Genomic DNA, 27,351 nt, shown 5'->3' with positions numbered 1-27,351 from the left:
TAAAAAAGTGGAGGCCAAGCTCCACGCCCAGTCTGAACATTGGCCGCTCCAATCCACAAACGGGACTCGCGCTCGACTGTGTGCAAGCACTAAAAAGCACCAAAATAACTTCACAGACATGCACCTCCTTTTGTGCTATTATAAAGTCAGCTGAGGGTGATTGATCCACTTTTGATCGTCAGTTAGGTACTTAATCATCTTGCACAAAGTCTTCCATCTTTTACCGGTATATGTTACTACTATATTTATCTCATAAAGTAAAATGAACGCACAATTTTCCTTATAAAAATAAATTGCAAAACATTTGTTTGAAGTGGAAAAGATCATTTCAGGTACGACTGTTTTGAGTTACAAACGGAAGAAATTAAACCCGTAAGCACCATTGTACTGAAGTTTAATAGTACATTATGTATTCTAAAAAATACAATTAGAAATCAAGTAAAATTATGTATTATGTATATATGGGGTTTTAATCCGATTAATTTGCCGGCAGATTTATGACAAAGACAACATGACATCCCCCCCAATAAAAAAACAATAACTTATGATTATTGATTTTTCTCTGTCGTGAAATTAGATGAATAAATAAACTGTCAAATGTCCTCCTTGTAATTCATATTTTTATTGTTGTAAGCATTAAGGGACCACCCAAAAATTATTTTATTAATCATATAATGTTTTAATTAATCGCACGATTAATCAGTTATTAGAACTTTATTCTGCCAAATATCGTAACTGGCCTTTAAAAAATGATTTTGGTCAAGCCGTAGGATGTATGGTTTAAATAACTATTAAATGTACATTCTAATGTGTTGAACCATAAAAATAAAATAGATATGACAGTGAATTAATCCGTCTGTTAGGATTTTAAATTTATGTTGAGAGCTGGATCATAAGTAATAATAAGTTATTTTTTTGGTTGTTTTTTTACTACAGTACACTTAACAAAATCTCAAAAACAAAGCACCATTGAAGAGCTGTAACACACATTCAAGTATGTACTGAGTATGGGTAACAAATTGCATCTTAATTCCAAGCACAGTTGACAAATAACCTTGAACTGTTGACAAAATAACACGTTCCTCAAATTCAAAGTCTCCCACTGGGGCTGTCCTTTTGTTAACACTTCACATTGAAGTTGACCCTGACTGCACCACCGTGGAGGAGGAGGAGGAGGAGGAGGAGGAAAGAGGAAGGAGGAGCACTTTCTTTCCCGATGGACAATTTCCTGAGGAGGTTTCTTGGCTGCGCGTCATTGTCACCTTTGACGTACGCGATGGAGTGAGGACGAGGCAGCGGGAGCAGACTTTTTGGAAGTCCTCCAGGAGAGCCGAGCAACTCTCAAGAAAGCGTTTCCCTTCCTCCGCGACGTGAACTCATCACTGCAAGACCGCAGGTTAGTTGGTTTGCACTCTGCTTGCGCGCGTGAAATGTTTGCCGTTGTTGCTTTCAAAGCTTCCGGACCGCTTTTGTTTGTTTTTAGTTCGTCAAAGTTTGCAAAACGAACGACGAGCTTGAGTGGCGATCTACACATCAGCACGAGTTGCATTCGTGCGCGCATTACTTATTTGTCACGTTTTTAATTGTGTGCGGTGAGAGCAGTCCTGATTCTACTGCCTTATACATTATTGTGCAGCACCCATTTCGAATGTGAGACAATATAATATGGTATTACTTTGCCATTTTTTAATCAACATGGGTATGTTGATTCAAACTAATAGTCCTTAAAAACGTCGTTGTAAAACGTATACATCGGAAATTAATTGTACATTGAATGAAACAGAAGATACAAAATACGTAATTTAGCTCTTTGTATGGAACCTGACAATGAACGCCTAAACAATTTAAATTTTGCCGTGAACGGCGCTGATTGGTCAATCGCCCGAGCGAGGCCTGCCGTGGCGTGAATCGGCCGTAATTGCAGTAGGATGGCCGTGAATTAGTTATTTTACCGTTATGTGGAGCCTGCCGGGAATCGGTTATATTGCTGTGAATCGTGCACTTTGCGTGGTTCCTGCCTCGCTTCACCCCCTTCGGTCTCTTTTCATGACATTTTCAATTCACAGAAAATAGACTGTTACCGGCATTAGCAGTCTAACCATAACCATGACCCTCGGGACCGGCTTATCAGGTATTGTACATTCACCAGTTTCTGCGTTGCTTCTTACACCAGTAAGACAACCCAGAGCGACTCCAACTCCATCACAAGTAGGCGGCGAATTGCCGGTCACGGCAAAATGACCACTGCGTTTTGGTTTTTTTTAAATTAAAATTTTAACAGGAAACTTGATGAACAAGATGATACACTCGTAGTAATGTAGCTTTTTGTATGGAACCTCGTTGAATAAGACCACTTAAAACAATTATTAGTGACCAAATATGGTTTTATAAGTGAACCCCAGTTTGTCTGGTTGTGTTCCATACCCATTTACAAGATGAAAATTCATGATATTGAGATACCATTTTTTTTAAATATACTTTTACTGTCCCACAAAACACATTAAAACTCAAACACCTTTTAAAGATACTTGAACAAAAAGAACAACTTTTCCTTATGAAAGTCAATGTTAACACACTATGCAAAATAACAGACATGCCAACAAAACTACCCTTTAAACAACAGATATTTGAACACAAGAAACATAATACTTAGAGGAATGTATTTTTTATCCTGCAGAAAATAAAATGACTGCAGTTTAGTGAGCAGTTGTGACCATCTTTTTTGTTTATATCCGTATTATACTGCTACCCTGGTGGCCAAAGCACAACCTACTTGATTCTATTTAAATGTTTACTGTATATTTTGCTGGAGTACAGTAGTGTTAAGAGCTATTTTTCGTGCAAAAAAAAAAAAAAAGTTGCTGGTGTGTTATTGGGGGCCCCGAACAAATTGACATTCCAATCAATCCCTTAAACATAAATAAATAATACAAGACATATCTGGGGTGCAAACGATGAACAGCAATCTATCGTGGTAACACTGAACCTAATTGAACATGTCCCTGCTTCTGTGATGTCTGACAGTTATGATTCAGAGAAACGAGGCGGTGCTGTCCATCCTGAGAGAGCTCCAGGAGGCCACAGAGAGCTCGGGCCTGGACGCACTCATCCTGAAGGCCCTGGAGGTGGACCGGCTCCTGGCTCCCTTCCCGCTGCCCCGCCTGCCCTGCCAGAACTTCCCCGAGTGGGTGGGCGTGGACGTCGCCGCCCAAGGCCTGTACCCGCGGGACGCCCCTGCCGACCTCCTGCCGTTACGCTGCAAAGGAAAGGGCAACCTGCTGTTTGACGCAGCCAGCATGCTGCTGGTGGGCAACAGTGGTCTGAGCTTGGAGCTACAGGTGAGGGTCCATTGGCAATTTTTTCACCAGGTTTGATGCATACGGGACCACTTTTTAGGTGTGAAGGTTAAGGGTATGGAGCCAAATGTGTTTAGAAGGGTTCAGGATTGGTCAGGGGCCACATTTGATTTTCAAAATGAACAGATGTTTCTTCATAGAAAAATTCCAATGGTATATTTTTACACTGCTAGGTAAGGACAGTTGTAGAAATGGTCCTGTGGAAGAGGTACTACCTGTCTGGGATGATCGACTCAAAGATGATGCTCCAGGCGGTCCGCTTCAGCCTCTGCGCCAAGGAGTCGGAGGCCATGCTCAACCTGTCCGCAAGCATCCTGGAGGCCATCTTCGACGCCGACGTCAAGGCCTCGTGCTTCCCCGACTCCTATGCCAACATGTGGCACGTGTACGCGTTGGCTTCTGTGCTTCAGGTGAACATATACTCCATCTACCCCATGTTCAACCACAAGATCCGGTCCTACTTCAACCGAGTCATCCGGCCCAGGACCTGGCCCAAAGAGTGCGAGCCGCAAACCTTCCACATCATGTGGTCCGGCGAGTTGCAATCAGGGACTTTGTTCCGACCCGATCACTTTGTGGCGCTGGTCCACGTGAGCGACTTTTCTTCGGGTAGTCCCAAAAGCGAGGAGCTCCTCGACCAAGGCTCCAAGTTTTCGTACCCAACACTGAAGGACAAGTACAACATCACGAAGAGGACCTTCTACCGCTGGAAGAGGCAGTCTCAGGAGCACTGTAAGAAGTCCACAGCCCGCTATGAGGCCAAGTACTTCCTGCAGGCGTGCTACCTGGAAGGGAAGCTCATCCCGCTGCACCAGTTCAAGGAGTTCTTCCCGGAAATCTCCCGGTCGTCTTACTACAACTGGAAGCAGGAGCTCCTCAAGTCGGGCGGGAACTTCTCCACATCGTCATCCACGGGGGAAGTAAGTCCCGGCGAGAGCACGGAGCAGGAAGCATGGTCATCTCCTGAGCTCAGACAAGAGGAGTCGGACCAACCAGACAGCGTGGCCGGCATGTTCGGCCTCAGCATGGGGCCGCTGGATCTGGAGCGGGCTCAAAGTGTGGCCCACATGCAGCAGGCCAAACGCTGCTTACAGAACTGCATAGCCACCAACGCCTCGTTTCCCTTCAGGCTCTTCAAGCGCAACTTTCCTGGCATCTCCAGGTCCACCTACTACAACTGGAGGAGGGAAGCCATGTTGTTCATTGGAGGATACAAAGCCAGCAGCTCAGACAGCTCGGATGCCGACAAGAGCCAAAGTCCTAAAAGCATCTCTCCGGTGATGCAGACCATCGGGGAAGCAGCTCCACGGTCCAAGATCTGCCGGCGTAGGCACAAAAGTTTCAGGCTGGCGTACATGAGTAAGAAACAACTGCGAGACGTGGCCAAGCTGCTGGTCCAGAAGTCCAAATTGTCCTTGAGCAAGTTCAAGCTCAGATTTCCGACTTTGTCCCTCTGCTTCTTCTGGCTGTGGACGGGTGGAAACACAAAGAGGATGGTGACTGAGGTCAACGCCTCGAAGGTCGGGGAAAGGCCGGCGGCTGTCATGGACACGGCACATAACCACAAGGCGCTCCCGTTTGCAGAGATCCCCCCGTACGTCGGCAGCTCCGGCACCGCTCCCTTGGCCGCCCCGCATTCCAAGCACAACCTGCCGTCCTCCCTGCCAGACAAGCAGAGGCTGGCTGTGGACGTCGTGGCTCTGGCCAACTTTAAAGCCAAGGCCAAGCTGTTTCTGCAGACGCGCTTCGAGGAAAAGTCTTTCCCCACGTTCAAGGAGTTCCGATCCCATTTTCCCTTCACCCCGCGCTCCACCTACTACATGTGGAAGCGAGCTCTTCACCACGGGGTGTCGCTGGTTCATGGCTGAAGCCTCTCGCGGCTTCGCATTCGGAAAATTTGCACGTGTAACACTGTGACTGAGACGCGGGCGTGTTGAGGCCCTACAGGCAAAAGGCAGTTCAAAGCTTGGACTCCCTGCTAAGCATCGTACCGAGCACCCTTTACCTTTAATTATTGTATGCTTTTTGCATATGATGTTGACTGTTTGTGCTTGCATGAGCCAGGGTTGTTGTTTCAGTTTTTTTTTAATTCACCTAATTTTTTAAAAATCTTTTTTTGGCTTAGTAATCAACACTATAGCGACTTGCACCAAAGAACACACTGTGAATGTACCAATTTGATCAAATGCACCTTCGTGGTTATTCTGAAGACGCTTGAATCCAAACAAAATGTATTTTTTCTACTGCTCATTTCAAGACTACCTATTGCCGGTTGCCTCTCATAAGCTACTTTTTTGTAGGTCCAGTGTTACATTTGTACTCACCTTGTGTAAAAATAAAAAGTGCCACAGGGGTGTTGTATGTATTCACAAACTCCGCTGTCAGCTTTAAAAATAAATAACTGTGCACCAGCATTCACAATTTGGTTTCATTTCAGAGTGAACCACTTTTTTCACGCAAAACCGGACCTGACAGTATTGATGGCTTTAAAACCACTCTGCCTGCATAAGATGCGCAAACGATCATCAATAGTGGGTCAGGGGTTTTGTGTGTGTTTTTTTTTCTCTTCTGTGCAGCTTATTGTGCTCATGCTAATGGGAGTAATGGTCAAGGGTGGTGACAAGAGGGCGGGGGGAGGGGGGATGTTCTAAATTGTATGCAAGGGGGATCAAGGTGGAGGAGATAAGAATCGAGAGGTTGTGTTTTTGTGAAGGGGGTTCGAAAAGTGTAGAGAACGGGTGGGGGTTTTCTCAGACTTTGATCAAGTGATACCACCACTCACTTGTAAAGTGTAAAAGTGAACCGCTTGATAGGTGGAAGTCAAAATTGACATCCTCTCCATCCGATCACATTTCATTCAAAATGTAAAGTGCCACAAATATATTAAAGATAGTGTTAAACTAAAGAGATGATCATTGTCTCGGCAACGGCTGCTGTAGCTTTTGTATTGATCTCCTTTGCGCATATGAGCCAGTGGTCTGTGACCTCAGAGATTGTTATTAATTGTAAAAACCTCCACAGTACTAAATTGGGGTTAAGTTTATTTTAGCGATGGCAAAATAAAAAGACTGGAGCATTCAAGTTTAGGTTGATGTAGAACATCCTGTCACAACAGAGCAGAAAGTGAATGTTCTTTGCAAATTAATCAAAGTCTTGATTGGAGAAAGTGGTGCAAACGCATGAACAACAAAAGAGCAGCTTTTGGGTCGTCTTTCAGAGTACTTAATCATCTTTTAATCAGTGCAGGCTTGATGTGCTCACATTTAATGATGTGACCACACATGTTTAGTTTCACTTTTTGTCCACTAGATATCAGTAGTGCGCTGTTCATAAGATGGCATTCGCTGGCAAAGGTTACATGTCTTCAAATATTTTTTCTGGAACCAGGAATGGCTCAACGAGATACGTGATCTACAGGTAAAAGGTGTTGTTGATATTCAACACGGTCCATCTACTTGCCTCCGTCTCCAGAAATCAGAAAAGTTCAGTGACTAATTCACACATGCCATGCTTTGGTTTAGACAAGACAAGGCTCGCTACAAGGCTTGCATTTGAATGGCGGACAATCATGAGTCATTGAAACACAAAAAAATGAATATTAAGCCACTTTTGTGTCTGCAAATTCACCTTTTGACTGAGTTCAGCATGCACAGAATGTTTGCAGAGGCAGACAGCGTGCGTGTCCTGTTGCTACATCCTAATGCCTAATTCGTCCAGAGTATCCATTTGGCACAGCTTGTTTTTGAAAAATTATTGCTTCCCTAATTTTTGTTTTTTTTCGTCAACAAGCTACCTGATTATGTTCAGTAGACATTCCTAAACCTCCATATGAAAAAAAACAAAACATTTAGATATAAGAGGTTTAACCAGTTGAAGTTCACTTCCAAGCAAATGTCTATATTTCAAAACAATCTAAAGTTGGTGTGCCAAACAGATACGGTGGCCATTAAAGGGTTAAATAAGACCATAAACTGTGAGTTGTGCGCGTGTTTTTTTCAGTGCACAAAAATACACAATACCACCCCGGGAAAAATGCTAATTGACTTTTTTTTTTTCTGATTTTCAAACAATGTATTGCTAATGAGGCAAAAAAGTTGCATTTTGGACATCAAATCAGGGTTGAAGCTATGTTAAATTACACATTTGAGCCAACAATTAACAGAGGGCAACAGATAGGATGGTGTGCACCATCTTTATTTTAAATAAAAGCCTACACATAGTTGTTAAAAAAATAGTGGTAGGGGAAGGCAGCAAAGCAGTTTTCTGCCATGTTTCCTATTGCACTTTCGACACACACATCTGTAAAAGTCTTATCATAAAAGTTATGTTCCGTCCACATGGACTTTGACGCGAGATGACCATTCCAGCATTAACCGGCGTGTGCGTGGCGGGAGGGATGAACGCTAATTGCTCCATTTGGTTCCCACGTGGGTGGGGGCGAATGAGCCGCATGCTGGGCTGCAACTCAGCGGGAGAAGACAGTTGGCGTTAATAAGTGCCGGTCTTGGTCTGCCATGACAGCACTTCAGCCACTAAAAGGTGTAGAAGTAAGGAGTAGTTGCTGTCGTACATGTGTGTCAATTCTGCTCAAAAATCTTCAAGCTTAAGTGCTAGCATCTCCGTATTACCGCGCTCCTTGTCTAACTTGCATTGGTAGCTTTCACTTAAAGAGACACTTGGGCAAGATTAACATTGGTACTTATACAATAGGTTTGCATGTAAAAATGACATCAGTACTAAAATGGCAACTCTTTTCATTTTCCTGATCCAAAAATATATCAAATGAACTTGTTAGTGAAAACATGGCCATCACCGGCCCCACCGGTCCTTTAAGTGCCGCTTTTTTCCACTAAAACAACTATTTGGTTGCATTTATGCTGCCTGTTTCTATAGACAGACTGTTTCTCAGTTTTTTGCTAGTGTACAGAGGAAAACTGAGGCAGTATTTAAACACTGCAGCTCATCCCCCGATTCACAGAATTTACAGCTTATAGCAATATGCTTTTGGCAGCACGAAAAACGTGTTTAACTCGTTGAAAAAGGCATCATGCCAAGGTGAATATTAGCACAGCCTGGGGAGGAAAAAAAACTTGTAGGGCGCTAATGCAACTTCCTGTTGTTTTGAGAATGTCTGTATGTAAAACAAACTACAATTCTTGTGACCACAATCCGCCCAGTTTCCAGGCTGCCGCAACCGGCTGGCGACAAATCAAAGTTGGCCCTGGGTATTCTTTGTGGCGATACGTTCAGAGGGAGGTGGGGGGGACGGGACATGACAGCTATTTCTTTGGGGATTCTAGGAAGGGATTATGTCAACACAGAAATGGCAACAAAAGTGTGCATGTGTGTTGCAAAAATGAGTGAGTTGTCAACAAAGCATTTTTTATGCTTTGTGGTAAGAAAGGCCGAGCATTGAGTTAAGCTGGTTAGTGTATTGATCATGGACATAAAAAAAAAGCGTGCACTGTACACAATGTGTACACAGCGTGTCCCAGAGGACTGAATCATAGCACTGTCACTTGCAATCAACTGTGTAATGTTTCACAAAAAGCCAGGGGAGTTCTAAACTGCTGCGTCTGATTGCATTTGCTCATCTGCCTCCTTTAAAAGGTCCTGTCTGGGGATTTGGACTGTCGCATTGCTGTTTACTCAGAACAAGTGAAACTGAGAGGCAAAATGTCTTCACACGTGCATTCATGGATTTCATGGTCGTAATATACGGCCGCCCGTATGAATTGAACGTGCCCGCCCGCATTTACCGCTGTGTCTAAATCACAAGAAGAACGATACACCCACAGGCCACCCTCGCAAAACCTGAAGCTAGCATACAACAGAGGAAGCCTTCCGCAAATGAAATCAGTGTTTCACAACCTGTTAAGCCAAGGCAAATATTTTACATTCCCACCCGGGAAAAAAAAAAAAAAAAAAAAAAAATCTATGAATGAATCAAATGTGGCTCTTCAGGGTAAAGGTTTTGCCAACATCCTTGGTGCTACTTGACATTCCACTTATCCCCGCTCATGCCCTGATCTGGATTCTCCCCCTTTCGCCTTGCGTGGAGCCGACTTGATTAAAAAGCTATAAAGGCTGAAGCAGGAGAGACAAGACGCTTGGGGGAGACAGCCCGAGATGTATGATTCTGTCGGGATTCTCCCGCACCCGCAGCGATGCTTTTCAATGGCCGGGGCGTCGTCCGGCGTGGAACCAGCTAGCGGAGGAAACACACTCGGCCGATAATGATGAATGGGTTCGATACCCCCCTGACGGATAAGTCTAGTTTCCGATCGGACGCGCCGGCTGACTAGTGGGATTCGGGCGCTCATCTGTTGCACGGCCCTTGCACTTTGTCTCCAGAGCTAATAAATCAAAGTGGAGTGAAGTTGCGGCCCACCGGGGGCAAGTTCCATTTAATTTACAGTGAATGGAAACAAAGCGTATTGTTGTCCTCTCTCCGCCAAGGCCTGGACACAACATTAGGAAAACCTATGCCATTTATCACCCAATACATAAACTGGTTTAAAAATTCTGATGTTTCAATGATAACTCAACAATGTTATTATTTTTCAGTGTCAATTTTTTTCACATTCATTTCATACACAAGGTGTAAGTAAGTCATTTTGAAAAATGAAGCAGTCCTGAAAAAGTATCACTCCAACTGTAATGAGTTTCAAATAATAATCCTTCCACCTTTGACCGGATCACAATCAAAATACATTTGAAATACAATAAAATAGAGGAAAAACTTGGAACAAGACGTCCATATAGAAATCCCAAAACACACATTATGACTTTCCTCTCTCCCGGCCGTTTTCCTCGCGCTTCGCCATCAAACGCAAAAGTTTCCACTCATTTAGTTTATACCACGGTATTATAATCTAGCATCCTCTTTGTTTACACGAGAAATGTTGGATCTGTTTGTGCCGAGTATGCCTCAAGGCATCGCTGTTTTTCAAACAACATCGCAGAAGGGGGGGGGGGGGGTAGTATCAGGAGACATACACGTTCCAGTAATAAACTGTGCATGTCAACTTAGTCACTTCTCAAAGTTTAGAGTCGTGATAGACTTGATTGTCTAAAAAAAAAAAATAGAGAGAGGGAAATCTTGATAAAAAGTAACTATTATCTCAACAACTCCCCCTTTAACACTCTGCCTGGCCATACATTTACAATATCATAATAGTCCTTGTCAGTACATGGCACATGACATTTTTAATGGTGGAAAATGTTTCACTGTATAATTCAAGCCAAAATTCTCATCCCATCCAAAATGCATTGGATGAATTGATGAATATCCTCAACAGCTGCGCGCACACAGTCGGGAAAGTGGAAGGCACCCTCGAGGCCCCGGCGCATCTCGCTAATTGCACATTTCATATTCAAGCAACGCTAAATGCAGAAGCACGCTCCAGCTAAAGAGAAGCGTTCTGTAAGACACAGTTCATGAAAGATCAAGAAAGCCACTTGAATATTTCATGATCATCGTCTTCACTTCAGCCGGCGGAAAGTGACTCAGCACAAACAGCTCGCCTTTATTTCGACACAGACTGCAAACCAAAATGCGTCGGTTTCATCCTGCGAGTGCATTTATAAGAGAGGGATTAATATCTTTATGATTCCAAGAGAATTTGAAGCATGTAGCTCCATCTCAAGTCGATACATTGATCCCAGATTTGACGGCGTGCTCGGATGCACTGGCGGGGGATCAATCCGGTTGCCAATTTACATTCAAAAAGTAGCTTCTTGTTAGAAAACAATTTGAGATGAAGGTTTATTTCTATGTTACCCACCACCCGGTGGAACCTCCGGGGTGTCAATACTTGTTTCCTAAAACCTCAACCACGACAACGCTCCGGGCTGCTCTAATTGGCAATCAATGTGATCGCATGGAAAAGCTTTTCCTTTCTTCGTATTTGCAAGCGAGGCGCAACGACAAAAGAGGATGTTACTCAAGTGTCTGATGCCAAAAAATAATTCAAGTCACACTGTGTTGACACGAACAAGCGCCGCTCTTTGATGGAGGCGTGTTGTTTAGCCCCAAAGTGGGTGGTTGGGATTCGCCCCGCTCCACGTGTGGCCTTTCATCTGATGAAAATGCGGAATTAAGCGCAGGGGTCGTCGAAAAGGCGCCGCGGCGAGTTTAATTGGCTCGATTTGGAACGTGATAAAAATGAGTAATTTCTCAAAGTTTGCACAACATTGTGTTAGCCATCTCTTGCTCTCACTAAAGCATGTGTTTGAATGCGTTTCTATTTTTGTGTTTCAAGATCTTTAAAAAAAAAAAAAAAAAGGATATTTAGATATCGCGGATTTCACATCTAGTGGTCTGGAACGTAATCCCCGCAATGGAGGGGGATGACTGCATACCACAAACTATGACCCCAAAACACTTTTCAACAGAATGTAAAACATTCGCCTTAAAAATAATCAACTTACAGATGCTTGAGCTTTTCAAAAAAGCCACTCGGCAGCGCACAAACTCTCCATAACAGCTAACGACCCTGGTTAAACATAGCCCCTCCCTGGCACATGAAGCTCTTAAATAAGATGTACTGGAGATGCATCATTTGAACATACTTCTTTGACACGAATTACAACCAACCGACTAATGTACTTTATGTACAAAACAAGCTGGCATCTGTTTCACTGGCAGAGCACAAACTAGAACAACCAGCCATAACGTGATGCAAAAAATAAGTGTCTCTCTCAGATGGAGCCGTGCTATTTATCTCCAAAGTGGCTGATTTGGATTCCTCGGCGTGACATTTGGCGTTTCGTTTGATACAAATATGAAATTAAATTGCAGGGGTTACCGAAAAGGCATACCGACGAGTTTAATTGTCTTCAATTCTAACAAGATACTTTCAGGAATCACGCTGTAAATTGGGAGATAAACCGTTACGATCCGAACGGAAAGCAGTCTGCAAATGAGGACGCAAAAGCCTTGATATGAGCCCTTGTCGCGGATGTCGGCGGGCTTAACGGCGTCGGGAGTGGAGCATCAGGGGTCCCGGGTGCACGGCTTAGGACCGTCATGCTGCCTGCGCCTCAAAGCCAGGAGAGTAGACGACGCTAATGGCGGCGAGTTAGCCCCGCAGGCCGCCACCTGTATAATCTCCTCTAATACCCTCGCCACCCACGGGCTGTTTACCGAAGCCATTTTTGCATGAGTTATTCCTCCGCATATTACCGCAAAATTGAGGAAATGATGCATTATGTCGCCACTCCAAATGGTGTGGAGCGCCAACCGCCAAGGCCGGAAAGTCCTTTGACCTAAATTTACATTTACAGGCCAAGTTAAACCTTTTAGTGTCACTCCTCGTCCATTCACAGTGAAATAAGTTCAATTCATAGCAATGGAAGGGATGATGACTCACTGGCTTAAATAACTGATAAACAAATCCAGGCAGATTTAGAGGTCCCATGTGATTTTTTTTTTTTTTTTTTTACAATTATCAAAATTAAACGGAAGTAACTTTACAAGAATATAGGACATATAGAACATGGGGTGTAGTCAAGTCAAGTCAAATTTATTTATGTACAATTCTAAGACTGAAATTAAGTCACAATATACTGATGAATGTCATTTGTGCTCTGAATCACCTCAACAGCGTTGTTTTATTTCCAAGAGGACGCATGTCCCTTGCGGCTGTTTAACACTCAACACAACCAGCGTAACTTCTTGTTTGCGTCGAATCCATACTTGTAAAACGATTTGGACATTTATTTTTAAAGTAAAATGTACCAAAACATATTGTGTGTTTTGTGTCTTATCGTTTCACACGACAAAAGGAAAAACATTTCAAACACGATCACGTCCCCTAAGCCCACCACAAGTGCACAACATTGAAAACGGAAAGCGGGTCTGACATAATTTAAGGTCTGCGCCTGTCCCTGGTGAATGAATGCTAATTGCAGGTGCAGACTGCAAGTCGCAAACACAAACAGCAGATGGCTCACGCTGGGAGATTATTTATAACGCCGTTGTTTACAAAGGGACGACATCGCTTCTGCATGCACAACGTTGTTCATGTCAAAACTTCTAACGCTCCACATTGGTAACAAATCAGCTTAGATCCCACAAACTGGTAGGGCAGCAAATGTTTTCCCTGTAATCAAAGTCTCAGCCCACCACGTATTCCGTGATCATCTGTCCGTATACTTTGAATGCCACCGGGACAATTACTGAAAGATATTGGCGGGAAAATGTAATTATAATGTCATTAAATGCTGATTAAAAATGCCACCGTCGGAATCCCAGCAAGGCCCGCTGACACCTCGCTTGCTATTTGGTCGACAATATGTCGCTCGGAAAGCTCACAACAGGTGAAAAATTATATGCAGCACTATAAACGTTTTTCATGTAACTGTGACTGAATTGTCCTAATTTGTCATTCACAACCTTATTCTCTGAATATTACGGCTTTATTTCAGTAAATTGAGCTGGGTTTTTTTCACGCGACTATCAGGTCATTATTTTTCAAAGCTTTTCTCATAAAAACAGACTAAATTCTCCAAATTACAGACTTTGAGCTCATTTCCTGATTATGAATGAAAGGATTTAGAGTAGCACCGCTCCATCGGAACGTCCCCGGGCGTTATTAGATGAAATGTTGCGATTGTATCAAAGCAATTATTTGAGCATAGGGAGAATTGTTGAGGGAGTTAAATGAAATTTGGACCCTTTTGCATTGAAATAAGATCCTGCGGAGCATCTTCAATCATTCAAACAAACCAGATTACGCATGTACCATACAGCCTTTGAAATCAAGAAATTCTCAAAAGAATTTATCTCTGATGCTTCTTTCGACCTCTCCCTGTGAGGAGAAATTGAGAGAGAGGCAAATCCCATCACTTCCTTCCATTCCCCTGATTAATTAGTTCCGAGTTAACCGTGAAAGTAATACACCGATAAGGGCCAAAACATACACTCGAGCCAATTAACTGGCATCTTGCCTGCGAACTCACAAGCAGCACAAAGTGTGTTAAGGTTGCGTCTGATTATACAATTGCTTGTTTTGGCCGGCCGGACCCTAATGGAGACGTCAGCGTGCATGATGAAGATACGATAGCCGAACCTTAGTTGCACCTTAAGGATCAGGCGTTGCTAGCTAGAAAAGAATCGTTATCAAATAATCAGCTAACTGTTTGTGTCTAGTTCCTTCCAACCCTTTTCTATCGCACCACCATAGTGGCTCATCCAACAGAAGGGGGTCGAAAAAGTCATTAAGCGTGGCTATAAATAACATTTAATCGAACACCTGGCACAAAGAGAGCATCCAGCATCAAGAAGTACTTTAATGCAGACGCTTTCAAATTTAGTGAGCTCCACGCGCAATTTGAACAGGAATGAGGAATTTCAAGGTAAATTCAGCTTTTATACAGAAGTTTCAGCATTTTTTTCCTCCCATGGAAGGCAAGTAAATGACAAATTAAGGAATTAGAATTTTTATAAGTGAAAAGTCAAAATATTAGTTATAATAATACTACTACTACTAATAATAATAAATATATATACCAGTATATGTTTAGTCAAGTATTAATATTGACTAAATATATGTGTCGGTTTCATTAAACTCAGCACTTTTTTTGGGTGCAGTCGCTAGATTTTCAGCCTTGATTTTAATCCAGGAAGTTTACGGCTCTTCTATCTTTTCTCCTTTCCAAAGAATCTCTCCAAAGACATTCGTCGTTTCTTAATGTTACCTAGCTTGTAGGCTTACTTTTTTTTTTTTTTTTTTTAACCGCTGTAGCACTTGCTCGAGACGAGTGGTTTGACATGTGGAAACGAACGGCCCACGGACCCGTGGTTGGGGGCAGCTGTTATATAGGACCCAGGCAAGCCTATCTTGTGTGTAGTGTGTTAAGTGCTGTGTTGTGTAGCAGCTTTGTGATCTCGCTGCTGCAGAGGGCTCGATACATTGATTGTGCTGCTGCCACATGCTTGGCGGGCACTCTCTGACCCCGGGAGTGAGAGTTTTTCCTCGGCAGTCAAAACAGCTTCAGGCCTCCCTTCTCTCACTCGCGGAATAATTCAGGACGGATTCCCGACAGAGCGCTCGACTCAACTCTTGCCCATCTCCAACTGAGCTTTTTCATCCATTTTAGCTCGAAAGCAGCACGAGCAAACTCTTCTGATTCGCCTCTATTGCCTATTCTCCTACATCGAAATAGTCGAGCATCTGGCGATTGACCTCTTTTTCACGTTTCCACCAGAGACGGGCGTATTCAATTGTTTTCCGGCTTTTAAGAATATTGTTTAAGATCCATCGTTTACAACACCAAGTGGTTGGCAAACCAGGACAAACTCGTCGTAAACCAAACTGTCCGAAAACCATGGCATATAAAAACCGAGGTTGCACTGTACATACGTTTTTTTTTTTTTTTTTAACGGTCTCTCTATGTTGCGGATTTTCACCAATTGCGGGTGAGACCACGGTCGTGCGTTCAACATTGCTGCTGTTGTGCGACAATCAAAGCTAAAACCGCAACGGCTCGTAAAACTTTTGTGCTCTACCCACAGTGCATTTACGTTAGCGTCATGCACAAACAGATGCCGGATGAAAGCCGCAACATTTCCCCATCTACAGAAAAAGCCTAGGTGGGAATAGAAGCCGATGTGTTTAGAGTTGCTAGCGCTATTTACGGGGGGAGCGATTTTTTTTATTCGATGTCACTGGCGGAGAGGTTGTCTCTGAAGTCGGGGCGCCGCAGGATCGGGAGTAAAATTAACATAAATACAAAAAAGCAAATGTGGAAATTGCGGCATCCTAGACACAACGCTTTAATTTTAATTTCTTTCTTGACAGACAGTTTGCTTTTTTTTGCGACTGCCGTCTTATGCATTTATTTACTAGAAGGAGCGGCTTCAAAGTCATTTCGGCGCAGAGTCTCAGTCTCTTGTTTGAATGCAGTGATTGCCTCAAAAGGTTGTGCAACAAAATATTAAGCTAAGGCTACCATCATTTTAATCCAGGCCTGTTTCATTTTTTTTTTTTTAAATGATTCACCCACAATTGTCTACATGTGTGCGTGTGAGTTTTGGTACCGAGTGGTGTCATAATTGGCTTTCCATTAGCGGCATCTCCACAGGGTGATGTTGCATTGAGAATAAATGAGCTGCCAGCACTTGTGTAATGAAGCGTTAAGATGTTATTTTAGTCCTGCAATGTCACGAGGCATGCACACGCACTTCATATCCTAATTTTCAAGCTCCCTCCCTCTTGTGATCTCCACTTGGCTTCCGTTTACATCCCGGCCTTTTCCCATTCACCGGCGCTGCCTTTCACTCCCTATTTTCCGCAACATTCTGTGTGCTCTTCCTCTGCTGCCAGCGCTCGTTGAGGCGGCCGCTTTGCGTACGCGTGTAACCATGGCGACTGACGAACCGCGCAGGATCCTTTGACTTTCAGCAGTCTTGCGCCCACCCCTAAGGAGCTTATGTTTTCGCCGTGCCTAAGAAAAACGATACATTCCAGTAGATACGTTTTCTTCAAAGTGAAATGAAAGATGATTGGTGTTTGCTTTGCTGGAACATGTCTTCCAATATGATTATGTAAAGAGTCTGAAAGCAAATTATGAAGAAGCTTACTATCTTGCTTTGCTATGTTTTGTTTTGCTTTACCGGCACATATATTTTTTTTCCCCAGGTGTCTGAATAAAATGTCTATGCGATGCTTTTGTCAAAGTAGTTATGGGCAGAAAAACTTGAAGGGGGTGGTATTATATACAGTAAATGAGCCGCATTGTTCCATCACAATCTAGGAAAATTCAGTACACTCACAGATTTTCACACTTTTTTATGAACTAGGTAGTTCACAAAACATTTACTTGGTTGCATAATTTCACACTTGGTGAATAGGCAGGCACCCCGAGATCCAGAAATTTAAAAGTCCATTTTCCCTACAGTACGTTCCCTTTAAGGTTTTCCTTTTGTGTGTTTGAGGAACATACCTGTAACCTGCTTTGGTCCTTGGAACCAATACCTTGGAATCATCACCTATGAGTTGTATTAATGTACATAAATTGCAACTTATGGGCCAAAACTGGCTCCTAACTGCAATGTTGTCGGTGACATTGTTAATGCAAGACGCAGAAAGGCACCTCCAACCATCTATCCACTCCTCCGTAACATTTCCTAAACCCAATTAATTCCTCCCGCTGAACTTTCCTTCGCCATCCTTTCATTAGTCGCATGGAATGGCTTTAAAAGCACTCCTCGTTTAATTGTTTCTGTTTGACGGCAACCAAAGCGGGGACAGTAATTAAAAGAGAAACCCGCAGAGGGAAGATAAACTGGGTGGGAGTGGAGGTAGAATGGACAAGAAAAAAATTGGGGAAAGGCAAAAGAGGTGACTTAGCTTGGTTTCAAATTGGCTGCACTCTGATAGCGCACCGATACTTTATGGATATGAATTTCATAAACACGAAGGGATTCTCACACACCAAACAATTGGAATCTGGAGGCTGCTGCTTGACCTTTTTGACCTCTATTTTGTATGAATGATTTCTCAATAAAAAATAATGAAAATAGAAAAACCCTGCTACAGTCTCTTTTTAGCGCTTTATTGAGGCATCGTCAATGGGCTCAAAAACAATAAAAAGTGTCTATGTGATGAGAGTCTCTCATCTGTGTTTCCTGTCAATGGAATTGTCTAGCCACCACTCAGAACGAATGTGTTTTAGTATTTCACAATATGCTCCCTCCTCAAAGTTGGTACAGTCCTGTATGGACCAAGGGGATGTATTACAGTGACATCCTTGGCGTCTGTCATGTTGTACAACCCTTCCAATTTTCCAATAAAAATACGATGATTAATTAAAAGATAATACCACACATCTTGAAGGTCGTACCTAATCTGGAATGTGGTTCGCTTTTGCTGTGAAGAGCAATTGCTCTTTTTCAGAACCAGCCATCAATACAAATTTGTGATATTTTTTCTTAACTTTTATGCATACGGGAACGTAACTGAAATAGTTATTTGTCAGGAATCCTTGGTGTTTGTATGCAGACTACTATCTCTTCCACCTTGACAGAGGTCTACCTTTCTCTATCTTTTCCCGTTGTACCACGTTATCAAAACACGTACTGTATATTGGCAGTAACAATTCATTTGGGTATTTTTTGTTTTTTGTAAATGAGCCTATTTCAGGGTCTGTACTACTTCACTTTTCCCTAAGTAAAGGAGTTGAATCAGTACTTTTGTTTTTTTAAAAATACATATAGACCGTATAAGTATCTGTACTTTTACTTCTACTACGGGTGAAACCTTTGCCACCTCTGTGCACTGGTTTGTGCCCAGTCCGCTTTCAGCCGAGATCATCAAAGCACCGAAGATGTGCACGGCAGCAAGAAAAAAAAAAAAAAATCTCCAGATGTCTTTGAAGCATGTTATCTCCAAGTTCTTCTGCAATAACCGCAACGCTGTTTCAGATGTGACCTCACTATCACCCGCCGGTCCAACTCAGGCCCAAGTCTTCTCCTAGCGCCCCCGCGGTTTAGATAGCGGCGGTCACACAGCGACAATATCCCGTTACACACATTTGGACCGTCCCCATCAAAAGCAGCATTATCTCCTCGCTGACCTCACAGTCTGACCTACTCCCTTCACGGCTCTCTGCCGCACAGCGCTGACGCGACGTTTATTCCTAATGGGATTTCCTTATCTCCAGTTTGTAGTCTGTAGTATTCCGTCAGTCGGGATGGATCGCGCCGTTTTGCCTCTCTAATTCATTTCGAGGCTTTCTCTTCCGCTCTTCGGTAAGGTGAGATAAAACTGTCGGAGCCAGATGTTTCCTTTTGGTGGCATGCATTAGGCACGCGCTAGGAGATTTAGCTTAGCATTCCGGGAAAAACAGGACAACAAGGGTCCTACTGTTTGCTGATACTGAACTGATTTTGTTTTGGGTTTTGGGGTAATAGTTTTGCTAGAGCGTCGTACTAATTTAGGGTTGATGTTGGCAAGCCTTGTACGGAACTGACGCTCAACCTGATCGATGCCATCTAGACCATCTTGTGTTGACTGAGAGGGGTGACAGTACAGGTGAAGCTGGGTTGCCAGCTGCACTCATAACGAGCGAAATGCTCAATGCAGAAGTTAATCTGAAGGACACTGTCCCAGACTCTTATTTATTGCGATTGTGAACAAAAGAAGGAGGAGGAGGCGGTCATGGATGAAGGCAGAACACTCCCATCCTTGTCCTCACCTCATCACACTACCGCGCCACCAACGAAGCAGCCTGACAACAGCTCCCTTTTGCTTAAGTTTCCCGTCAAGGTCGTTACTACCTTCTCCTCTCCTGGTGCATTCTTCAACTTTAATAATGCGTGCATTCACCGGTGAACGGGCAAGAGAAGCAAGGGGAAAGTTTTCTGGTCTCAATTGGGAGAGTGACCTCTTTTACATCCACCCTCCCCCCTCGCCAATCCATTACCGGCCGACCATGTTGCCAGCGAGCAGTGGCGTCTCTCTCCTCCTTTGACATTGATTCTGGTGATTTAAATCCTCCAAGTCGTGACACAAATTACTCGTAATTTACAGCTACTCCTCCATTTGCCTCATAATACGCTCCGCGGAGTATTCAATGTTCCTTCTTCTCTTTGTTCTCACGTCGCAACACCTTCGCTACAAGGCCAATGACGCGAGCGCTGAAGACAGCGAGAGAGGCAAGCACAAAGTCACGTAGAGGCTTCTTCTGAATGGTCGCCGGGCTGACAAAAATTGAATGTCAGCTCAGCCACCTAAAATGGACAAAGACTGGATCTGTCCATACTCAGCAAAAGATTTGTTCTTTGTCCTTCTTTCTTCAGAAATGCACAAGATATAACCAGAGCTTTCTGATTACATCACTATAAAAAGCACACACGATGTTCCATATAAAATAAAGTATTTATTCAGGATGAAGTTCTACAATGGGGTTGTGAGGAATACAGCGGAGCCGTCCGTCTCTTAAGTTCTCTATATCTCTATTCTCCCACCTATAGCATTGGATCCGGAACGGACCAAGAAAGCGGTTCCTGAGAGACCAATGCAACAGGAGAGTTGAGTGGGAAAACTGCCACTGAAAGAATCAAATGCGTCTTGTCTGCAATACATGTCATTTGTCACATTCTAAGCAGCACGTCAGGTGGAGCCTCCTCACACTCGAGCACCTTGAGAGAGAACGAAGGGGTGTCATAAAGCGCTGAGCGGAAAATGTCCTTTGTCACTTTAGTGTCTGCTGCAGGTATGGAGGCCTTGCAGATGCGCCACTCCAATCACCTCTGAAATGGAATTACGGCGCTCTTCACAGCTCAGTGGCATTTCAACGCTTTCAGTGGTATATGGCGTTAAAAAAAAAAAAAAAAAGGATTGGGGCTTAGACAGGCAGGAAATGATTCTGGGAGGAGACTGAAGCACGCACTTATGTGTCTTATCTTTTTGACTCCCATGTTGCTTTCCATCCCTGTGCAAAGCGCAGTATCTTTACACCGACGGAGATCACATAGTTGGGGAAACTTCAGTGACAAATCCGACTGAACTGGATCGTCGCAAAAATACGCTTCTCTTATTAACACCTAGCAGTTTGGGTTCCTAAACAGTCTTCCGTCTGGTTACGGTGGTGGATGAAAACAACGAGCCAGTGAGGAACGGTACAGTCCCATCAAGGAGAAAGATAAAGTCAACGTAACCGTTCATGTGTGCTAAGCGATCTCATTTAAATGATAATGAAATTGAGTGAACGCAAAGTCCACAAAAAAACAATCTCATTCCGCTCGGGGATTCTGACAAAGCACTTGACATTTCTATTTTCATTTAACGTCTAGCTGAGAGGGCGACGTCAAGAAGATATCCAAACAACGGGTACATCTCTGATTGGGAACCAAATGGCTTCCCTGCTTGTTGATTAATATTCCGATGCGTGCAGGCCAATTGTTCATGCCGCTTTTTGCTGCTTGCTCCCTTTACTCGGAATCTCAATCCCAACCTAACACGACACAATATTGTTCTGCTTTACAAGCGGAAATCCATCTGAGTTGGAGCTGTTTTATGCACCAAAGAGATTAAATGGACAAGCCGGCTTTTAAAGTTTTAGTATTCTACAGTAATGATATCTTTTTGTCCCCACCTATCTAGCCTATTATTGAGTGAGATACAGATTTGACCTTATACATTTAGGAAAAAAAATCTGATAGGGTTGTTGTTTAATCCTGAGTAGGTTAAAGACAGTTGATTGAGGGGCAGGTCATTTTTTACGAAAATAGGGAAAAGGTGACATTTTGATAACTACTGCAAAAGACTGAACAGGGATTGTTTTGAAAAACTGACACAACGATTTCTTCTTTTTAATACAGTGCTTCTTTTGATTTATGAGTGTGCCAAGAGTTTTTCAGGTTATGAGTGCTGCGAGGCAACATTTAGGTAGCCCCGCCTCGCGATTCAAATGACTGGAAAACTGAGTTAAGGACTCAGTCACGGAACGTTACCAAAGAGAAGTACTGTCAGTCATTGGTTGCAGGTAAGTTGCTCCAGGTTTTGGTCCAAAGGACATGGCAAAAGTTCTCCAGTGTCATTTTAATGTACTCCAACCATAATCTCTAACCTGGCTTATTGCCAGCTGTCTGAAAGGTAATAGTGGAAATACGTGGGGAAAAAAAATGCAAAACTGCCCTAGCCCACTAACCTTAACCCTACAGCTAACCTAATATCTACTCCTACCCCACTAAACCTAAACCAGTCCAAACCAACTAACCGTAACCCTACACCTTACCCTAACCTGATCTCTAACCCATGAACTTGTAACCCTTGGTTGGGTTCTGAGTCAAAGTCATCGGCAAACAAACACTGGATCCCATTTGCAGGATCTCTGTATGGACATGACAGCAATACAACCATTAAAGACCTCAACGCTGTCCTTGCAATTACGAATGTCTTACGACTTTCAGTCTTGAACAGAAACAGATTCTAAACCTTTCAACCGGCTGTGTGCATTTCACCCCAACCTCGCACCTTCACCCCTGACCGCTTTCCACAGGAGGGAGATTTTAATTACCAGGTGTCATGACTTCTCTCCGGAGAGGCGTGCGACGACCCCTGGGGAGGATTTAATGAGTGGCGGCAGGGTGAGCGCAGGTGCAAGGAGGTTTGGAGGTTTAGCGCATTTCTGACCCCCATGCAAATGTGATTGCGTTCATTAGGTGAGCTTGTTGCCTAATGATGACCTAAATGTTGCGGTCAAACTCGAGTGGTGGAACATTTGTTGCGTGTCACCACTCATCTGTAGCTCGCCCGGCACAAAACATTCCCGCATAATGAAGGGGCGGCACGCCGGGTTTAATCACCACGCCACCAGCTCATTAAAATAATCGGAAAGGTGATACAGTAAACCCCACGCTATCATCATTTTTAAACATAAATGACACGTGATTTGATTTGGGAAAAATGCACAGGAAGCACAAATGTACATACATATGTGGTGAAGCCTCTCCGTTGCTTCCACTACCAACCCAGGCTAAACTTAGCTGCTCCGCAAAACACATCAACGTTCTTCCTTGACACCGCTTTCCTCTTTAGATGTTGCAGCCATCTTGTCGCATTTTAGGGTAGAAGTGAGTTTTTCAGCAAATAGCTAAGGAAAGATTCCTCAAAAAAAGCGACTATGTGGATTTGTTAATAGCAAACCACAAATGTACAGGGGATTACTATATGCCATAGCTTCTCGCCGATGTATTTTCACACAAAAGCAGGACTGTCAGAATTTTGAATGCCTTCCCTGGACTATAGAATTCCATTATGGATTTGATGCCTGCTTACAATGTCAAATGCGGAATGCTGGAGGTGTGGGGGACTGACATTACCAGACTTCATTTCCTCCACCGAAATGGGACACATCATCTCGAGAGGACGGCAGGAGGGAAGAGATACAGCAGAGGAAGCCAACAGGGAAAATACAAAGCACCTTAAGAGCAGATGGCATTTAAGCCAAGCGCCGTCAACAGTAAATTTGCCATCCTCTCGATGACGCACCATCCGAAATCGATTTTCAGAACAGTAGCAACGAAATCCGCGCAGACAGACCTGCAACCTTTTACTGAAATCCTTTTATCAAATCTTTGCTCCCGTTTCAGCTGGTCATAAAACCTGTCTTTAAGATGTTGTGGTGAAACCGATATGTTGTTTCCTTACTTTTTTATAGTTTACTTTCATTTATTCCAATAAACGGCGGCCATGGACGGACGAATCCCCCGCAATAAACGAGGGTTCACTTTAATTGCTTTCATTTTCTTAAGGGTGGCCGTCAGTCACGCGCCTCATTTGTTGACTTGAGTGCACACTCGTGCTTTATGAAAAGACATGTCTACGAAAAGGTTATTTCGGCTAGTATAAGAAACACACAAACACATATTAAGATTTTGTCCGAACGCTCTGTACACAATGCAATTATCTCTGCGTAATTAGCTCCACGCATTATGATGGATTTCACAGCGGGGGCGCCCTAACGCTAGACGACAGCAGCAATTTCTCTTCATTAAAGCGATATGGCGTGGAGACCAACAGCAGCTCTGCGTGAACTTCCCTCTCCATTTAAGACCAAGCGAGAGATTCCAGTGAAAAAAAAAAACAACCATAGGGATTTTCATCGCGAGAACAGATGCTGGCTGGCAGTTACTCCAATCCCGGCGAGGCAAATTGGCTTAAATGCTTCACATAAAAGGCCCGCATTGTCCACCGTGGCGATATACTCTACTTTTATGGACGACTGATGAGTGAAGCTGCCCTCCCAAGATAAGTGGCGTTCTCTTGAAATGTGTGGAAAAAACAGGCTATATTTGGGGAATGAAACAGACATTCTAAGGGGAAAAAGAACCCAGATATAATGTTCAAGTAGAGTCCCCATTGATCTAACTGGAGCACGTCCGGGTTTTGCTTAAACAAGACGGTAAAGTGACTCTGCGACAGAGCTCCAGTTAAAATCCCACTGTAGGGGTAGTGATTGAGGCTGGCGCCTCCGGGGAAATAAAAGAGCAATTTCTGCTATTGAATTCTGACATTTTGTCATTTGCCCCCTATACTCGCTCTTCGGGGACTTCTGGTGCTCGATGAGAACATCACCATTTTTTTTCCCTACTCTTCATTGCTCTATAAGAAAGAGCAGTGTAGACATTGTCCATGTGGCCTGCTTTCAAAGCAGTTTGGTTGCCACAAGGACAAAGGAATTGAAATGGAAAATTCCACCCCGACAAAATAAAAAAAAACAACGTTTTTTTTAAAATAGCAAAACAGCACTCTATAATATTATAACTTCTAAAAACATAGCATAATAACATTAAACAGAATGCAACGACAAACACTGTGCATCATGATTTCATGTTTCTAGTCAATTCATTATGCTGCTCCTTGTGGAGTGCCTGTCATGGCCATCGGGGGGCAGTATAACACAGTCACGCAAAGACCACGACTCTCAATATAATGCAACATGAAAAAAACCCAAATTCAACTAAAAAAAAAAACAAAAAACAAAAAAACAATCCAATCCAGCCAAACAGCTTAGTGTGGCCCCACTTAGCAGCCAGGTAGCACGCTGTGAAAACACGTGCCCGTCTTAGCGCTGATAACCATCAGCCGTCTTTTGCAGCATAGGGACCATCTGGGAACGTGTTGGCGGGGCCTTAATTGAGGACACGGGGGTTAGAGACGAGGCCCCAGCGGAAAAGCCCCCCCCACTTCTGAATTATCCGGTGCTGAGGACCGGGGGGAAAGCTGCTTCTCGGCGGACATTTCCATTTATATCTGTCATGTTTGGATGCTGGGAGGCAGACAAAGCCGAAGATGCCGAGAGGAGGTAAGAGAAGACGGCTTTATCCAATGCGGGATGATTGACGGCGGGCTCATTAGAAGTCAAGAGCAGCCAAGTGAGATAAAGTGCATTGAAATAGTGCACCGATGTATCGACAGGGTTATTGAATAAGAAAAACAGCACTGTATAGTATTGTACTTGATAAAAACACATACATGTAATATTTGCCTCTGAGTATTATAATGCCTGTCTACACATGTTACTCCACTGATTGAGTTCACATACCCATTGCTTAGAAAGTTACTCGGGTTACTTTTTTGCTATATGTTAGCATACCTATTGTTAGCATGTTTGGATTTGAACCATTTTCATTTAAACTAGCGCGTCAATACAGAGCAAGAAGGAAGACACTCATCAATTTCATTGATTTGAGCAATTACCGTATTAGAAGTAGAATTCAGAATTTTGAAATCTTCCTATGTGCTACATTCTACATTTGACTTGATTCTACTGCATTTTAGTTCAGCAACATGCGTTTAGCATTCACGTGCAATTTCAACAGAAATTGCATTCTCTAGTTTGATATGAGATTGTGTCGCCTGTGCTTGGACTCATTTCAAGGCTCTCTTCAAATTCTATTAAAAGGCATGAGGTCGATATGGGACTGACAAATGCAGTTATGGATTTTTAGACATCCAAAATGAAGTTGAAATTCCAAACTTTCGACTTTTGGCACTTCCTCCTCCTTCTCGGAAAGAAAAGGGGGAAGGGTGTCATCGACTTAAACTTTGCATCCCTAAAAGGAGTTAAACGACGGCATCATTCCAACATCCACAACAAAACAGTGGCAATTTGTTTGTGCCAAAGCTGCGGGATGTGACTACAAGGCCCCGTGCGATGAGAGGCGAGGGAGGAACAAACGAGGCCCACGCTGCGTAATAAATGGCGTGCTTGATCCAGGCCCCGATTCCACAATTGTATTTGGACATCATGATGAATTGAGGACCGCGAGCTGTCCTCACTCCCCCCCCCCCCCCCCCTCTCGCCAAAACACAAGCGATAAGTCATGCCAGAAAGCTAGGTGCTTGTGTTACACAACCGCTCTCCTCTGACTGGAAATCAGCATAAACGCAACCATTAAGGGAGGAGAACATAAAAGCAGTCGTTTTAAAAGACTGCCTTTTAAATTTGCGAAGACGGGACATTCATCTGAAAGTGAGCAAATTCAATTTCATTAGTTTGTGCAGTCTAGCTGACTGCATTTATTTGTTCAAGAAAAAAAAAAGAAGAAGAGACAAAACACTGATGAAGTGTAACCAAAAAAGTGACGATAGTAGAGAAAATCAAAGCCTTTACGAAATAAATTCTCCAAGTTTTTAACTTCAACAGTTCCGCTGGGAGACGTGATAAACACGTCGCCTTGAACGCCTTGAATCTATCAGAGTGAGGCCCACTGACAAATAAGAATGAAAACTCACTTATTCACTTCCTCAAGAAGAGTCATTTCATTAGCTTTAGCATGTGTGCTAGTACTGGCTTTTGCTAATGCAAATACAGAAAAGTAGCAGAGCCATTCTGATTTGAGCAGGTAACAAAACGTGGTCCAGAATTACTGGACACACAACTTAGGTTGGCACTGATGCTAGCGGTGAAACCACGCGAGGTGTCCTGGCTGGTCCACTGATATAGACCAGCCATTCTCAAGAAGTGAGAGACATCAGGAGCTGGACTTGGATTGGCCCGTTCATGTGCTCGTGAGAATGAGTGTGAGTTGCGGCCAACAGCAGCTATTACTTACTTTGTATTTGGCTGTTTGTCCCGTTCAATAAACGGTGGGAAGCGCATCAGTGATTGTGGCTCTCTTTGCCCAGTTCCTTAATTGCTCCATTTTCACTTCGCTCAAGCTCACTCAAAATGTGGCTTGCTACACAAAGCTAAAATGAAAAATAGATGAATAAATAAATCAAAAGACCAAGCGGTGGCTAGCAACTTGAAATACTCATAATTTGGGGCACTTGTATGTCAAGGTACCACGGCACTTTGCAGAACTACTAAAGTGCAAAGGCACTGGCGGCGCTGAAGAAACTCCACATCATCATTCGGAGACAGTGTGCAACATCACACCTAATATTCTATACAGTCTTAGCGGTTAATTTGCCAGTCTGTTTCATTTGAGTCTTAAACTGCATCCCATGCAGCTTTGACTTTGCACAGCCGCCAG

The 27,351-nt window shown here is 43.4% G+C and overlaps 2 protein-coding genes across 2 annotated transcripts in view; one reads left to right on the top strand and one right to left on the bottom strand.

The window, feature by feature from the left end:
* Nucleotides 1-27,351, bottom strand: part of LOC147128181 (uncharacterized) — a 192,689-nt gene that overhangs the window by 33,028 nt on the left and 132,310 nt on the right. The window lies entirely within an intron of this gene.
* On the top strand, nt 1,247-5,717 carry vrtn (vertebrae development associated). The gene is made up of 3 exons (XM_086019306.1): nt 1,247-1,396; nt 3,025-3,338; nt 3,530-5,717. Exons 2-3 carry the CDS (start codon nt 3,027-3,029, stop codon nt 5,222-5,224), a joined length of 2,007 nt encoding a protein of 668 aa, XP_085875432.1. The 5' UTR covers nt 1,247-1,396; nt 3,025-3,026; the 3' UTR covers nt 5,225-5,717.

This window comes from Filicampus tigris, chromosome 20, assembly GCF_054856515.1.
Source record: "Filicampus tigris isolate MCC_2025a chromosome 20, RoL_Ftig_1.0, whole genome shotgun sequence".
Classification (NCBI taxonomy): Eukaryota; Metazoa; Chordata; class Actinopteri; order Syngnathiformes; family Syngnathidae; genus Filicampus; species Filicampus tigris.
Note: the sequence above shows the minus strand (reverse complement) of the source record. Positions and strands in the feature narration are given on the sequence as shown.

Excerpts from the sequence above, each read along its gene's own strand:
- vrtn (XM_086019306.1), top strand. The coding sequence starts at position 3,027 with ATGATTCAGAGAAACGAGGCGGTGCTGTCCATCCTGAGAGAGCTCCAG. Across the intron at positions 3,339-3,529 it reads GTCTGAGCTTGGAGCTACAG|GTAAGGACAGTTGTAGAAAT; the intron begins GTGAGGGTCCAT and ends TTACACTGCTAG.